We start from the raw sequence: 18,111 nt of genomic DNA, 5'->3' as shown, positions 1-18,111 counted from the left end.
GACTTTCTGATCAAATTTGATGATTTCTACTCCCCTCTCAGTATCTCACCTGTCTTGCAGTGTGGTCATGGTTTCCTTTAGCCTGGCCCGCAGGTGTCGGATACACACCTCCTTCTGCTGTAGGGGTGTGAGGTACTGCTCTGGTGGAGGTGGCCGAATACCATGGTTGTCTGTACATGAAGTGTACTTCTGGTGACGTCTAGGACACACAGGGCAGGTAAATCAAGAGAATGATGGTGTTTCTGGGTTGAGCTCATGATTAAAAGCATCAGGTTTAAGGGACTGATATAAGGACTATAATCGTGAGCAATTTGGTTCTGATCTTCACCTGCTTCTGATGGAAATACCAGGCTCTTTAGGGGTCAAATGCTGCTCAATAGCTGGCTTTTGTGCTGGTCCAGCAGTTTACAGAGATTTGTTTTTATAACTTTGTTGCTTCCTATCATTAAAAACTACTGTTGAGATAACAAACCAAAACAAAGAGTAAAAAGACACTACAAGTCTGTATAGAATAAAGAAGAGCTGCAGAAAGTAGAGATAATTGTTTTTCACTATTTTGACCAAATACAAAGGTGTTTGATTTACTTTTATATAATACTTTTGCTTGTGTGATATAATCACTAAAAAGCAGAGGAAGATGAAGGTGTAGAATTAGAGCATGATTCCAGGCTTGTGAATTGCTGCCCATACCTTGTTGAGTGATTCTGATCATTTTGTGACAATGATAGAACAGTTCAGTCTGATCATCGGGCTAATTAAACAGCAAGGGAATGGAAATACAGTATGTTCACTTTTGGATTGAAATGCATAGAATTGATCATGTTGGGAGTTAATTAGACAAGAGAACTGAGTTAGGAAAGCTTATCATGTGTTTTACTGAGCAGGCCATTCAGTGTGTGATGCCTCACCCTTTGGTGGGGCTGCAGTCGCTGCCTTTACAAGAGCCTGAGTTGCTGCTGCTGCTGAAGGAGGCGTTGCCATAGGGATCTCTATTACTGGGTGTCGCCGGAGTCCGTCTGGTTCAAAGTAAGAGGAGACGTGTTAATCTCATGGATCACACCCCTCTTCCCCTCTCCCATATTAGTTCAGGATTGAGTCATACTACCTTATTCAGTGTAAACATTCAGTCTGTTTTATTCTGTAGCTGGTGCATAATGTGATCACTAGGGTTTCTCAATTTACTTATTTCCTACAAGTCCCAAGTTTTCCAAAATAAGATATCTTTCATACTAGTCAGCTCCCTAAAATGCTAGCTAAAGTGAAGTGTTAAAATAGTGAAAGAGTTGTGTTTATTGTCAAAGGTGAAGATGCTGTAAGAAAAACAGTAAAAGATCTGTTTCGATACTTCGTCAGCTTGAGAATGGTAGTTTGCTTCTGAATAGACACTGAGGTGACAGTGAACTCTGTGATCTGTTGAGCAAAACCACACTATTCGAATACAAAAAATATGAGTAGACATGAATGAAGCAAACTTTTGTCCAAGTCCACTAACATGCAAGTACAACACAAAAATGCACAAATACACACAGACACTTTACAAACACCACTGATGGAAAGTTCTGCCAGAGACACACATACACACTCCTTTGTGCACTTGTGGTGATTCTACAGTTGGTTTCAAAAAGACAATGTGCTCTGCAAAGATGGAAACCAAACAAATTACCCACACAATGACATAACTACAAGAAGCATTCATCAAAAGAAACAAATCACTAGAGAGTATGAAAAACAGAAGAGTATAGCAACAAACTGAAAGGAAGAAGGAAGAGTAACAGGTCAGAGTGGACATGATGCTGAGGAAACGATTCTGTTTTCCACAATGTAACATCATGGAACATTCCCAACAGTCAAACAGTCTCATCATTCACATGCTTCAGGGGATCAACACTGATCTGAAGGAAACAGGAGGGACTCAGGACAGACCGAGAACGAGGGGTGGAGGGAGAGTTTGCGGAACGGTTGTGGCGGTCCGGAGACTTGGTGGAGGTGTATCCTTTACTTGGTGACTTGGTCGATGGATAGCCTTTAGTCGGACGCATTGAGACCATATAGCCTGTCTCCATGGGAACGTAGTCTAGCTCTATGAACCTGCAGTAGTCAAACCTTACCAAGCAGAAACAACAGCATGTTAAATCACAGAGGAAGACCAAACCATGCATGCTACAAAAGGTGCACACTGCCCTACAAAGGTGAGACAAAGTTGTCCAGCATGTGGCATGTTATAACATTAACCTGATTCATTCAGAGCTGAGCTACCAGCAGCGTAGATGCCAAATATCAACAAGCACTCAAACACTGAAGTGGCCCAAGAGAGCTGGCTCCCTGAAAGCTTTACAAGAGGAAAGACACAGTGCTTTTTTTATCGCCGAGGTTTCTCTCTTGCATCCCATAAAAAAAAAAAAACATCTACACAAGGTCATTTGCAATTACTGGCACAGAACACAAACTAACATTGAATCCTGAAATATCATTCACAAGGAGTCACAAGAAGCTTTTAATTCTAAGAGCCTCATCGTGCACAGCATCTGACTTCCAACAAGCTTCCACACAAATGTTTCTTTACACAGAACATAATCATTTACTAATGCACACCAAATCATTTTCTATTGCTTGTTAATATCTGTATAGACACAGCCAGCTGTGAAGTGATCAGTCTTTCTCTCCACACACCACCTGAAAAGATATCACCCTTCTTCTTCTACAGAATAAATACTGCTGAATAGATCTATAATGTAGTTGTTCTCAGCTCCTCCCCAGCCCATAATATGGACAGCCTCTCCTGCTCTTATGGTTGTCCCTTATGGTTGTATTCACTTCTGATCTGAGAATAAGATGCAGGAAAAGCTAGATTCAGGAGGCTTGCCTAACATAGCATAAAAACTGGAAGCAGCTGATGTACTCCACAATGAGGTTGCTAGGCAACTACAGAGTAAACTCCAGGAGTCTGCGATAAATATGGGGAATGAACACTTTAGAACTGAAGCTAGTGGGGAATATTGTGAAAATGGATGAATATGGAGCTTGAGTCTTTTTGTGAGCCGCCAAAATAATTCAAACAAGGGCTACATTCATATAACTACATTTTAATTTGAAAATCAACTGCTAAGGATACGCCTGTCACCTGCACTACCCTGGAGTTTTAGAGATTGCTAAGAAGACAGAGAAGTTTGTAGACACTGCTGACCCTGTTTTAGTTTTAAAACTTCTGGGCAGCATTCTAGTCTGGATGGGTAGAAACGGAGGTGTTTGCAAATGAAGTAGAGCCTCCCAACCAATTCCTGATTGGGTCTTTTATGACGTAACCTTCACTGATTCGTCAGGGTCCTATTTTCTGTGGCTACCAGTGTAAAATGCAACATGGATAATCCAATACAAACAACCCTGTCTTTGCTGGCAGATGTTGCACAGATTCTGCATTTTACAATGACACAACTGTTATGTGTAGAAGACGAGCTTTTATTCGAGCAATTTTGTAACTAACAAACAAATGCTTCAGGTTTAATCCAGCACATGCATACCCAGTGTACATGAGTGGTCTCATGATTTACATTTTCAGGCATGTTGGTATGGACGTGGATTAAAACTGATACAGAGCCAAAATGCTTGTGTGGAGATTGTAAGCGTATAGTATGAATGTAGCCATAGTTGAAAATCTTGGAGCTACAATGATTCCAGTTTGTTTTATTACATGGAAAGCAATTTACTGTTTTTGGAAAGGTTGATGTAAGAAATGTTAAATGAGCGATTACAGAGTTACGTCAGGAACTTATCTCTGTTGACCTCATGCTACCAACAGGCAGGTGGAGTTTAGGCTAGCAGTTTCCCCCTGCTTGCAGTATTTGTGCTAAGCTAAGCTAAACACCTGCTGGCTCTAGCTTCATGCTTGATGTTCATTGACACTTATAGTGATCTACTCATATAATTCTTGGCAAGACAAACAAATTACGGCCAAACTATTCATTTAAACTATTTGATGCTAAACAATGCACACATTCACAATGTCGAAAAATATTAACTAACCACACACTTCAACCAATGATACTCTCCTGTTAAAGTTGTTGGGCATCACAGTACAGTTACATACGTGGTAGCCACTACAGGGAAGGGTGATCTGTGATGGGCAACTTCTGTCAGGACATTACTTGCTGACCATATAAATTATCATCATGTTTTAATAATCAGTGACACTGCAAGACACATAGTGAATGTTAATGATCTGTTACTTTAAGACATGACTGTTGCCCAATCACTGGCCTCCATAGAGGGAGGGACAAGCAGGCCAATCAGCAGCCATGGGTGATTTGCACACAGGACACGATAACTCAGCAAAAGAGCAAAACATGGAAACACACAATCATATGTTTGAGGCACTAACACAATTAACAATTCACATTGCGGCCATTTTCCTCTGATACCATGCACGGCGTGGGAAGCTCAGATGTTGTACTGCTGCAAGTCATTTAAACAGAGAATCTGACAAACTATTCTCATTTCACTGCCCCTAGTGGATCAGGAACTGAAAAGACAATGGATAGTTGAAATTCTCAAGGTTATATGTTTCAAGGATAATCAACATATAGCTCTAGCTTCCATGAAAAAACAGCTAACAATAGCCTTCAACCACTTCTTTGCTGACATCACTGTTCAATACCATAACGCGATACAATGAGAAAGACTTTTTAATCCTGAAATTCATATCGCTGCACTTCTGGGACTGAAGCCTGGAAGAAAAAAACACAGGAATCTAGCTTGAAATCGAATGCTAAATGCTGGAGCCACGACATAGTTTTTGTTTGATTTATTTGATATGTATGCAGTACTCTGACGACAATATGTGATTTATTATCTGAACACTGGGTGGAGCATTACCAGCTGAAGAGCATGTTGCTAAACTCTACGTGAGGCCTGTGTGAACAATCTGCGTCGGTGTCACATACATTGTGTTTAACTGAATTTGCTAACGGAAACTGGTTGAATAGAAATATAGACTGTTTACCTGTGTTAATGTGAATATAATAATGATAATGATGAACAACATTGACAGTGTTGTGAAATGTCCCTGGAAGACAATACAATGATCAATCCGATGCTAAAGTGGTTGAAATTAACATTTGTGTTAATGTAAACTGTATTCTATATATCTGAGGTCAGGTGAAAAGACTCAATAGTTAAAGTTACATTGCTACCTTGATTACATCCAGTCCATTTTACTTGAAGATGTGCATAGTAGTTTAAATATGTAGTTTACCCTTAAAACATGGTCCCATGTCCCTTTTATTTTATTTTATTCTGCATTCAGTTACTGAGCAGTTATGGACCTATGAAATTAAAACAGTTTGTCAGATTCTCTGTGTTTATAGGATTTGTAAACCTGGAACACAGCAGCAGATTCTGTTCATAACAGCATTTGAGCTTGAGCACAGGAAAATGGCCGACGTGTGAATAAGGTCTATGATTTGGGGTTCTGACCTATTTGCGACTTCATATCATCTAATTTTACACAATAAATCAAATTTACTTGGGCTACACCAACTTTCCCAAGTATCTTGCAAGAGTTGTGCTGAGAGAACGTGTCCTGTGTGTGGGAGGAGGCCAGATATTGACTACTCGGTATCTCTTTGAAGATCAATATGTGACAAGAAGCCAAGACATCAACAGATCAGAGAGAGGCCGGGAGAAGCAGCTGAAGCGGTGAGCCTGGGGGAGAACAGAATAAACAGCACAACAGTGTTTGAGGTGTGACACTCTATCCCATCCGTCTGGTGGAGGCAGTGGTTGGCTGTAAACTGTAGGTGCCTCCCAAGAGTCAGGTGTTGATAAGTGTGAGTTGGTGAAGTGCAGAGATATTCCTTTACGCTGTGGTTTGTTTCCAGTAAGACAGAGACTTTGCTCAAGAAGTATCCCAGATACAAAATTTAATAGTTCCAAGAGCACATTCTCATTTCAGGCAACGTCTGTGTCTCACCAGCCATCTGCTGTGGAACTGGTTTGTGTTTGTAAAAGAAAGTGGTGCTGTTGATTGAGCGGCTGCAGTGAACACATTATGCTGCCACAGCAAAACAGCAGTGCTATTTCTAATGTGCATGTAGCCGCTAAAAACAACGTCATGCTTTGAAAGAATACCCTAAATCAACCCTCCAATTTTAGTGTTCGAATTTGGTGACACTTTTGTCCTGCGGACTCGGGGGCAGTGTTACACAGCACAGAAGAATGCTGTTTAACGGTCTGAGCTGAATATTAACACTAAGTTCTGTTGTGTTCATGTTACATACAATGGAACTTTGACCTAACTTCAAACCCTGGAGGGTATTTAAACTCAGACGGTAGTTCAGCTGTTCAATAAACCTCACCCCCAAGTCACAGTCACGTAGTGAGCGTACCTTGGTGCATGGCAGGCCTGTCAAGCTTTAGATTCACATGAAGCTGCAGTGAGAGAGCTACTCTGCATTAAGAGGGTGCGGAAGACTTTTTTTTCTTTTAGACTAAAAGTACAAATTTAGTGTAAAAGTGATATAGAATTAATTAAACAGTGTTTATCTATGTGAGGGCTAACACTTTTTATTCAAACATTCATTCAAAAGTGTGTGTGTGTGGGGGGGGGGGCGCATCAATAGTAGTGTGCTCCAATCCAAGATTTATTTCCATGTCTTATCTCTCAGTGTGTAATAACGTGAATGTTTAAGACCCTTTTACATTATTTTTGTTTCAAAAGAATTAGACACATTAAAAAGTCATCTATAAACAGTGTTTTCATGTAGCTAATATTAACTTAACTGACTGAGTCATCTAGAAATAAGAACCTTTTTTTGGATCTACTTCTGTCTCAAATCAAGAACCCACCGTTTCAAAAGCACTCTGAATTTCAGGTTGACAACCTATCACCATCATCATTATATGGTGCAGATGTACAGTGCTAAGATGGAAAGCTTGACAGGTGCACTAAGTAAAGGAGGTTGGGCTTCATTAGTCAATTAGAAAATAGAGGGACATCTATGTCTAGGACAGACAGGCAGCATGAACGTTGTCCGTGTGCTGTTGTTGGCCTTGTTTTAGTGGCTACATTGCATGCCGGAGCTACAGCTACGGAGCATGCTCTCTGAGACTGTAACTATAAGTGTGTCTCACGAAGGAGGCGGGGGCACAGGAATGGCCACTGGTGCCGTAGCCGCTGGTGCAGTCGCCCCCGACCCTGTCGCCGGCTTGGGCACCGGCGAGGGCGAGGACGCCAGTATTTGCTGCAAGCGCCGTTTGGGCTGCAGAACCTTCAGAGGGTTGAATCTGAGGAGGAGAGACGAGAGAGAGGAGGACACCACAGCTACAGAGTGAGCCGTTGATGGCTGAACATCGTCATGGCAATAAAACCACTATTACCATAACAAATATACATCTTAGCCCTATTGTTTAAAGGGAATGTATCTGCCTGTAATCCACAGATAACACCTTACACCTTACAACACCTGAATGAGAACAGTGATAAAAACACTTACAATTGCTTGAGAAATTTTATTATAGGTGGAGTTTTGGCAATATGTGAGAATTTCTTAGGTTGTGATTATATAGCTCTTGAGTCAATGATGTCAAACTGAATGATAAGATATCTATTATCATTGAAAATATCAAGCATAAGGGCACGTCCACACATATGTGAATGTGAAGTGAATATCACAGGTCAAAGCTGATGATTTCCCTCACCATAGGAAGTGAATGTTTTATATGCCTCCTTGCTCTCACGGGTTGGAAGTTAAGGGAAGCAAAGTTTCACCACTGATACGTTCACGTATGTGTGACCGGGCCCTAACATAAACATGCTCTATACAATGTTACTGGAGCATCTGTGTTGCAAAGACAGAATAGTGACGTCCGAGCCTACATGACCTAATGGATGGAGAAGTCATTACTGTTTCCTACAGACCATAAAATCTCAATAATGTATTCTCATCCTTTAACCCATGTCCAGTGAACCGGCCAAGGAAGTCCAGTAGCTGTGGGAGAAAATACATCAACATACATACTTGATGAACTGCGTTCAGGTTGCAGTAAACTTGGTGCTCATTGGTCAGCGTGTAGGAGGTAGCTGAGTGCCTCTAATTTATATCAAGCCCACCTCATTGTCAAATATATCAGAGCAGTTCCAGCAGCAGCATCAGATGAGCAAACTGAAAAAAATAAACCCTGCAGACACGACATGACTGCAAAGGAAGACAGAGTGAGAGAGAGGAGCTGTTTCTTTAGACATGAATTTGGGAGGAGGTGTGGAGAATTGGGTCAAGACTTTCTCCAGAGTTTGTCTTTCACACATGAACAACGCAGCCGGAGATTCTCCGCTCAGCCGTGTTCAAAACAACAGATATATCTGGAATGTTCAGGCCAGGGGTGGGGCAGAGGCAGGATGTAACAAATTCATTCTACTGTGGAGATCACACACAAAACAAGCTGGTCATCAAGGACCGTAAAATCTGTGAGTTCGACATTGACTGATCGTTTTAGACCAAAAAGATCAAAATCTGTGAAATTGGATAACAACTTGAACCCATCCTTTTACCTTGTTTTTCATCTCCGCTGTATTATTTAACCCATGGCTTTGTCTGGAGGACCATGTGTATGTTGATGCATGCAATGCACACAATCGCAGTTTATATCCTAATTTTTTAACCACTTTTTTCCATGAACCCGTCGTAAATACATCACAAAATAACAAACATAAAAATTAGGCAACAAATTATTCACATTAAACATGTTAATCTCTCTGGGATTATACTTTTTTAGGAAATATGAGGGTTAGGGCTAGAAGATGGAAAAGAAGGGCTCCTCATTGGCCACCTACCGGCGAGAGCCCGACCCAGACCTCCGATTGGCTGGAGCAGGTGCAGACATGTGGTCAGAAAACACAACCTTATGTTTCTTCTGTGGTCCTCACGCTCTCTCTTTCTCTGTTCCTCAGTTGAGCGGTTATGGCCTGGAGCCTGCAGGAGGAAACAGATACGGTAAGTGACCACACCCACCCAGTACAAAAAGTGGCCCATTTATAAAAGTCATCATAATCTATATAATATAAGTTCACATTGTTTTTAACCTCTTGAAACCAATTTAGTAGGCAGTGGACACAGATAATAATTAGATATTGTGCTATTTGTTTCTAAAGATTTGGCGACAGCTGCATGATTTCATATATAATACTTACTCTAAAAGTGTACTCAGTTGTTTCAAACTAAATCAGGTTGGTTTACAGTTCACCAAAATATGTGCCCCTTCAAATAAAGATTTTTATTGTGCTTCTGTTGATTTCCTTGCATTACGTGTGGTGTAGGTATGACTAGGCCTGAAGAGAGGAAGCAGAGGAACATAACAAAGTGTGATTTTGGTGTTGTCCTTAAGACAATTCACCAGCAGCTTGTGTCAGCCATTCCCAATGTCAAGTGTGAAAGCAACATGTACGTGTGAGTGTTGCGTAAGAAGTGAAGTGCCACTCGCAATGAACTGTGAAGTGACAACTTCATTGGTCAGCATTGTACCAGGTATTCTATTGGTTGGGGGATTTTTACAAAGTGAAGAGATGAACTCAAAGCATAGCACAGGACATTTGTGCAGTGAAAGTTTATCTGAGTGAACAGTTCTGAGCAGGAGCACATTTGTATGTGAGCAGGGAATATTTGAGACATGTACGCACACAGGGCTCCACACATACAAAAGTCCTCCTGCAGTGGCCGCAGGTTCTGTTCCAACTGGGCCCTTTGCTGTGTGTGTTCCCTGCTCTCTCTCCTCATCTTACACTTACTGTTCTCTGAATAAATATGACATTCCAAAATACCTCTCACACACGCACACGCATTTAGGGCATTTAGCAGACGCTTTTGTCCAAAGCGACTTACAATAAGTACATTTGTCACAGGAGAGAAGCCACAGCATATCACCGTCGATGGGGTCAAACGAAATACAGAAACAATTGTCAAGCCCTCATCTGAGGATCGTAACTGCTATTTGTGAATACACGCACACATACACACACACTGCTGAGTCAAGCTGATGCTTGCAAAGATCATCACCATTCAGCAGCCAATCACCTTCCAGCCGTGTGGAAGAAGTAGCCAATCATTGCTCATCTGTCTCATCTCAGGTAAAGTTCTGGTGCAAGCAGCAGGACAAGTGAGCAAAGGGAACCTGCATCTGTATGTATGTGTGTGTGTGTGTGTGTGTGTGTGTGTGTGTGTGTGTGGACTGCTAGTGTGTTTAGTGTGTTTGTTGAAGGTGTGCGACCTTATGCAAGAGCTCCCATCTACCTCTTAACTATTCATATAGCATGTTGATTATACAGAAGTATCCCAGATCACAGAATCCAATGTGCATTTTATTGTATTGTCATATTAACACAAAACCTTTGTGCATATTAACCTGGCATGTATAGGCCTGTATTGTCAATGTGGATCATTTGGTAAAGTCATGAAACTACGTCAAATTTTTTTGGGGGGACCCCTCCTTATGAGGGTGCAACTCCCATTTCACATCTCCCCTTTTTCGTGTTTACTCAGGGGGAGAGGGGCTCCACATATGTAGAAATTGACCAGGATTACATTTTTTGCTAGATTTGTCCAAATTAACGGAGATCGCCTTCAAAGAGATTCATGGTCCGACCTTACCATCAAATAAACACAACGCAGATGTCGCTAGACTTCACAGGCACATTTGCACAAACACAAGCATGCACAGACAGTGTTTAAGGATGGAAAAATGCCTTTCTTCCATTCTCATTAACATGTCATCGTTACGCTCATCACCTTGCACAGCTCATAAGGCAGCTGGAGAAGCCAAATGCAAAAATGTGTGAGCAACTGCACAGCTCTGTTGTATGTTGATCCAAAATAAATGAAAAATAAAACCCTGCCGGCATCAGTTGTCAGAAGGAGAGCAAGACTGAGAATCAGAGATGGAAAGAAAAAGAGAGGAAACCAGGAGTGCATCAATAATACATCATAAACTACATAGTGTGCTCCTCAGAGCTGCGTTTGTGTGTGAGGGGGCAGGTGGTTGGATGGAAGGCACCGGCTCTAACAGCTGTGTTTTCTCTCTGCTGACAATCAACTCCCTCCTTGTTTCAGTTGTTGCCCATTTGACTGCTTTGTCGGTCTTTAAGTACGTTTGGACAGGGACCAAATCCTTTGACTGTCTCACATGAAATACTGTACCCCAGGAATCATTTTCTCCAATTTAGAGACGTGCACCCACATGAACATTCCAATAATAATAGCGACTCCTTCTCGCCTCAATGATGCGCCCCACTCATTCACAGCGCTTGTTGCAGGAATGCACAAGATTCCCATTGCAAGGTGCTGCTTATGTGGGAATGTTGTTGCTTTCAAAAAGAAAGCTAGTTGTCGCTACACCATCATCATCATACACCATCAAAACTCCACCACCACCGACGCATCCAAACCTCACTCCAGCTCTTGTCAACCCTGGTTTCTGCCAGCAAACAGATTATTTCTTATTAAAATCTACTTTCAACTTTCAAATCTGCCTTACTATGATATTATGAGACCAACATCAGACTCATAGAGTCATTAGAAACACCTCAAGTATTCTGGAAGAAGGTATAGTTCAGAAACAATAGCCACCGCAGACTATTTTCATTATACAGACAGACGATCAATTCTCTGCACAGTCAACCACAAAAAAGCCCAGATTCATTAATGGGTTATACTTTCATAGAGAGAAAAATTCCTGCAGTCTGACAGCTTCAATGTTTACAGACAAACCAGTGAAATATATTAACACACACACACACACACAACCTACCTCCCTACTCTGTTACAACACCTCCACCCCAGATTTCTAACCAGAAAATAAGCACAGGCCTCTTGCAATCGTATGCACAGAGTAACAAACACACATAAACCCATGTGCACACGAACACACTTCAGGCCAGTTTAGGTGCTGCACATTTTGTGCTTCCATGTGTTTTCAACCTGGTTAGACCTGCAGTAAACAGAGATAATGCCTCCAGCCTGTTTTAATTGGCCTTTTCATTTGAATTGATTATCACTCTGTCTGTAATAAGGAGCTATAACAATCATCATGAATCAAGGCAGTGTGACTAAAAACAGACTTTTCTCTATTTTCAATTTTCTTAATGAAATCTTACTCAGTTTAATGTGGGCCCACGAAGGCAGCTGCTCTCCATCTCTGGCTGCTGTCGCAACAGATCAAACCACATGACAGCACATCATACAGGATTTATTAAGTTATGTAACTCGGCCCTCAGCCACAGACGGCCTGACTGAGGGCCACACACACATACACAGCTGCTGTGCTGACACAACGACACGAATGGATGAGATTCACTGAGAGGGTGTGTGTGTGTGTGTGTGTGTGTGTGTTTGTGTGTAAAGAAGAAGGCAGGGAAGAGAGAGAGGAGCCAATGAGATGAAGGAAGGAGGAGGAGGTGGCACGTGTCGGAAACGTTTAAAAGACACACACACACACACACACGCATACACTCACACAGGGCCATTGTTCCCTTGTGTCTGCAGCATAGATGCTGCGGTTTCTCTTATGAAAGACAGTGTGTCCTTGTCATGTAGGATCAAAGTGGCCTTGACTAATCTTAGTTCATACAAAACAGATAGTGTTGGTGCAGGTCTGTTTTCATGCATGAGAATACACAAATACTGGTGGTGATGATGCTGACAGTGACACAAGTTGAACTGAGAGCACAGAATGTACAACAGAGAGTTAGTTCCCCTCGTCGTCCTGACTGAGCAGACTGCAGTGTCATCGGGTCGTGTGGAAGGGAGGAGCTGTGCATGTGTGTAAAAGGAAAGTGTGACTCACAGCAGCTCCGCTCTACAGTCCTTGATGTACCTGTGTAGTCCCAACTGGGATCTGGGACTGGAAGACAGCCGCGGGGTCTGCGACACTGATTCACTGCTGTTAGCAACAGAGACCCATTCAACAATGAGTGTGTGTTTGTGTTGTGTCGAGTCTTATCAGTGACAGGGATTTTTTTTTACCTCCTGTCTGTATTAACAGAGATCAACAATGTGCTAAGTCATGGTGCCCTGTCATCATGTCCTACAGGAGCTGACATTAGCTGTCACCACTCGCACACGACAGAGGAGCCATAGGACATGTGAGAAACAGTCACTGATAACAAACCCTATTAGCTGGGCTGTGAGGTCACATGGTGCATGATGTTATTATCTCTTAAAACACAATTTAAACTTTAGTTTATTTATAACTTTTGTTTAATTTCTCTATATATTACAGCTGTAGTCTCGTATGATTGCTCTGTCAACCAGTAGCTGGTGCTCCTCTGGTGTTATTACCGATCCCTTCCTGCCATGTGCCTGATCATGTATTGAGCCATGTGCCTGATCATCTCGTTATTGCTGCTGTGGTGCCTGACAGAAGCTTCCATGTTGTATGAGACATTAGTAAACTGAGCTAGCAGTTGTTAAGATGTTGGGTTTTAAGATGCTGCATATATCCTCTCTCACTGGGGTTGCTTGTATAGTAACAGTATAGTAAATAAATACATTTAATTAAGTTATCTCATGCTACTTTATGATGTCACCAAACTTCATCTGTGGCTGTTTTAACTTAAAAACCTTGAGCAGCAGAAGTTTACATAATGTGCATAATAAAATTAAAATGTCCTGTCACAACAACAAAACAAGTGTCATTCGTGACAGTGAGGAAGGTCTGTTCAATACCATTACTACATTTCCCAGCATGCAACTCAAGACTTGCGTTGTGCTTCACTAAAGGAGTTTCTTTTTCGTAACTGATTTTATTAGAAATTTGTCCCAAGACTAAGTAGTAAAATAATACTTTGTTTTGTAGTGAATTGAAATACAATGAAGTGTTTGAAAACTGCAACTAGGCCTTTTGGTTTATTGTAAATTATGAAAACTGTTGAACCCAAAAACTACCCAATCTCTATTCTACTCTATATGTCCAACTCTGCATTTGTAAACACAACACAACAATAATAATGATCTCTTCAGGAACGACCCCACACTATAAACATTATACATAGATCTTGTGCTGCCCTGGTCTGTTAGTCAGGTCACCTGCTAGCTGTTCCATTCCTGTACGCCATGTCCCATGTTTCAACTCCATAAGTTGAGAAGGTCCTTTAATAATACATCCGTGAGTTGGATGCAGAGCTGCATCTCTCAGAGTCTAAGTGTCTCTGTCTGCAGAGATGATGATTCATTCTTTTATCTGGACAGACTGCACAGTCAGCAGCTTCTATTAGCATGCTGTCAGGGAAACACGACAGTGTTACCCTTCATTTGTGCTTCTCCTGTAAATACTTGCAGCGATTGTGTTTGCCAGTTCATGTAGTCAGGTTTGGTCCTTGTAGTCTACATAAATTGAAAAGAAAACTAGAATTACCGCACTTTGGTTGTATGCCTCCGCCAGCCAGTGTAGTTTTGATGTACATAGAAGTATGTATGAATCCAAGTGACAACTGATCAAAAAAAGAAATTATCTCGGATAGTTTTGAGATATCACATTTAAGAGGCCAGATGTATGTAGAATTCTAACAGATGTAATGAAATTCCCAACGGGCAGTCCTAATATATTACATTCATATGGATGTGAGGTCACTGTGACCTTGACCTCTGACCTCCAGGCACCAAAATCTAATAAATTAATCTTTGAGTCCAAGTGAATGTTAGTATCAAATTTGAAGACATTCCCTCAAGTAGTTCTTGAGATATCGTGTTCGCGAGAAAGGGACGAACGGACGTTGGGATGACCTGACAACCCGAAAACATAATGCCTCTGGCCACTGGCCATTGCTGGCACGATGGCACAAAGAGGAGTCACAAAAAATTGAAAAATGAAATGATAACATTATTATTTAATTTTCATTCAACAATTGCAGAAGATAACATATGATACATGCAATATTTTAATAATCTCACAAAATAAGAAAAGATGAAATAAAATGTACAATCTGGTGACGCACTGGATTTCGGCTGTTGATTCTCAGATAAAACAACCTATTTATGAATGGGCTTTTTTCACAACAGAGATCAGGGGTCTCAAACTGGCAGGCCAATTTCTTGGCCCCCTACTCGACATCAAAGTTTAGTGTTAGTGCCCTGACAGCTTCCGGTGGCGTTTGTTGTCAAGTTAGCCAAAGTGAATTAGCAGAATCCATTTGTCATTCACGCCCCAACCTGCTGACAACTGGCCAATGGGGACCCAGCCATGCCATCCCACCCCTACCACTGGTCCAAACGGCCATGTGCCTCTGACACGTTCAATGATGTGGGAAAAAACAGTGCTTCAGCAACAACGACACTTAACAGCTGAACACAACACAAGATAACAGTGACAGAGTATGTCACTGTCAAATTGTTTTGTTACATATTGTTTTGTTGAATAATTTGAATGATGATGTTCAATCATCATGATATTTATATATATATATATATCTAATGAGTTATGCTAAAATAGTGTTTCAATTTTATGACAGTGCACTTTTGAGTTTATCTGATTGGTTTTGATGTGTGGAAGAGAATGATTTGCATTTTTTTTAAATCTAAGGTGAAATATGAACAAGGATGCATTGTCAAATTCAGATCTGAAGTATTTAATTTAAATAAATGTTCAAAAAATAAACGAAACACCATGTTTGCCTAATCAATATTTTACATTCATGCAGGCTGCCTGTGTGACCAGTAATACCTACAAACTGCTCCTTATCAAGTCAAGTTAATTTTATGTGAAACATGTCTACTGAGGCGACAAAATTTTTTGTGGAGTACTTGATAGCCAAGTACTCGATAGCCTCATTGAGACTCTACCTCCAGCGGCCCCCAGGTAAATTGAGTTTGAGACCCCTGGTCTACATCAAGTGAGCCAGCATGCACAGTGACAGGACCCTGAGCTTTCATTCAGCCATCCTTCATTTTCGTGACCGCAAACTCAGACCTTATAAATATGTGATCAAGGATCTTTTACTAACACTAATCAGAGCAATGTTCCATCAGACTGCTTCTCTTCTTCTAGTACTACTAGTACACTGTGATGAAGAATAAAAACGAGTCGAAATGCTAAAGAGTGAGTTGTTCATCTCTGGCTGCCGTGGGGAGACCCCGGCGGAGACGTGTATTTCCACACACACTTAATATCACGTCATGCAGACATCCCCTTGAAATGCATCCCATACAGAGTCGGACATTTCTGGTCGGCATCTGTGAATACGCAAACCTGTGAGCGGATCTAATGACGCTAAGATCAGGCAGTGATATAAACATGACATCAGGGTGCACACACCTGTCTCCATGAAAACCTGCTGCCCAGAAGTAGTCGTGATTGGAATTCTGGTTCTTTCAAATAAGCTACTACATTTGTCTCTGCTCAGTCAGTTTTAGCTCACAAACTGCTCTGCATTCACTGTTGACTTTTATAATCAACTCACATTTAGCGATATTATGACCTTTGATTTGTACATGTGCACAGCTGACTCTTAGAATCATTTGAAAATGTGTATTTGCTTCTTTTATTGGTTTAGCCTGTGTGACGTCTCACATTCTGACACTTTTCTCATATATTCAAGTTGGACATGATTATTAGTATTAATGTGTTGGTTTATGCAGCAATCGGTGCCTCTTTCGTGCACTTATAATGAACTCAATAGTCATTTACTCAGCCTGAGGGGAAAGAGGCATGTACACACTCAAGATTAGTGCAAACATTTTTCAATCTGTAAGTCAGAGCCTTTCTTCAAGGCATGAACCAGCTGTTTAGTCAAGTCCAGCTGCCAGTGTGTGACAGCAGCAAGGCTTCCGTCGGAGAAGCGGAGCCGGCTCATAGAATAAAATTCTTCATAAGCAACACATGATTAGGAAGTAGACCCCAAAGACAGAGGTGTAATTTTAACCAAAATAGAAGCACAGCATAATAAAAAAACAAAATTCCAATATTTGCTGTACACAGTAAAGGGAACGTGTGTTTTCTCACCCAAGTGAGCGGGATGCTTTCCAGCTTCCTCATAAGATAAGGAACATAAACTGGGCGACTCTAACTGTTTGATTTTGAGCAGTTGATGTGCAGTGCATGCTGGTACATGTACACTGCAGTGAAGGCTATTTGAGCTGTGGAATATCAATTATTTTAAAAGCCACCAAAGCAGCTTCATTTCTAATGGAAACCATGAAGCACTTGAGTAGGCTGGATAGTAGCGTAATAAAAAACTACACGAGCCTCGACTGCTCCGTGGACATGCATTAAGTCCCGGCATGAAGCGTCCACACAGTCCAGAACATACTCACAGCCATCCTCTGTAAATGCAGGTTGGAAATAATGTTAAGCACAAAAGCCCAAACAATGACTTTTGGTTTTTGGCCGTGCACACAGATCAGACCAATCCTGCAGAGTCATCCTCATGCTGCAGCAGATGCAGAGCTGCTGAGCTAAGATCCAGCAGAGCACAGCAATAACAACTACTATGCCAACAGTCAACACAGCGCGCGCACACACACACACACACACACACACACACACACACACACACACACACACACACACACACACAGGAATTAACCCTCATTTGGAAGCAAGTTGTGGGTAAAGTACATGACATTGGTTTGACTGCAGAGGCACTGCAGCTCTTTAATGTGAGCCATCTTGGAACCTCCTATCTGAGCTTAATTAGGCCAAAACCTCAAAATATCTTCAGTCATGAGTTTGTCATTAGTGAGACAAGCAGTAGCGGTTAAAAGTGCGACTGAGCAGCCTAAGAGATCATGCTAGAGCCTTGTGTGAACTATTTTTTATCAAAGCATTGATAAAAACAGGAAATCAATGTTTGCAATCACATTAATGCCATGTGGGAGGAGACAGGGGGCAACACCCATTACTCTCCTCCTCATCAGGCTCCATTCAGGATGAAGACATGTTCATGCTGAAAGTAAAACCATATCCTCATGATGATATAGCAAAGATATGTTGCCTATGTGCACATCCAATAGACATTGAACAGCAATAGAATTTGAAGTTGTGTTTATGGCCACTGGCCTCATGCCTTGTTTAAATAATGTAGATATATTTTTGAATGGATATTTTTGAATGGCACGGTATTTTTCCCCCCTTCAT

At 41.4% G+C, this 18,111-nt stretch overlaps 1 protein-coding gene across 4 annotated transcripts in view; it reads right to left on the bottom strand.

Annotated features, from left to right (window-relative positions):
• Positions 1-18,111, bottom strand: part of snphb (syntaphilin b) — a 30,333-nt gene that overhangs the window by 8,928 nt on the left and 3,294 nt on the right. Inside the window, exons 2-6 of one of the 4 annotated variants that reach the window (XM_069526917.1) lie at positions 8,825-8,963; positions 7,126-7,278; positions 1,924-2,103; positions 909-1,016; positions 50-199 (exon numbers count right to left, since the gene is read on the bottom strand). In XM_069526917.1, the coding sequence (XP_069383018.1) occupies positions 50-199; positions 909-1,016; positions 1,924-2,103; positions 7,126-7,278; positions 8,825-8,874 (641 nt within the window). In that variant the 5' untranslated portion in view covers positions 8,875-8,963. The remainder of the gene's footprint in view (positions 1-49; positions 200-908; positions 1,017-1,923; positions 2,104-7,125; positions 7,279-8,824; positions 8,964-18,111) is intronic. The other 3 variants (XM_069526918.1, XM_020088984.2, XM_020088985.2) reach the window with 3 other exon arrangements.

Source organism: Paralichthys olivaceus, chromosome 6 (genome assembly GCF_024713975.1).
Source record: "Paralichthys olivaceus isolate ysfri-2021 chromosome 6, ASM2471397v2, whole genome shotgun sequence".
Lineage (NCBI taxonomy): Eukaryota > Metazoa > Chordata > Actinopteri > Pleuronectiformes > Paralichthyidae > Paralichthys > Paralichthys olivaceus.
This window is presented reverse-complemented; position numbering and strand designations above follow the sequence as displayed.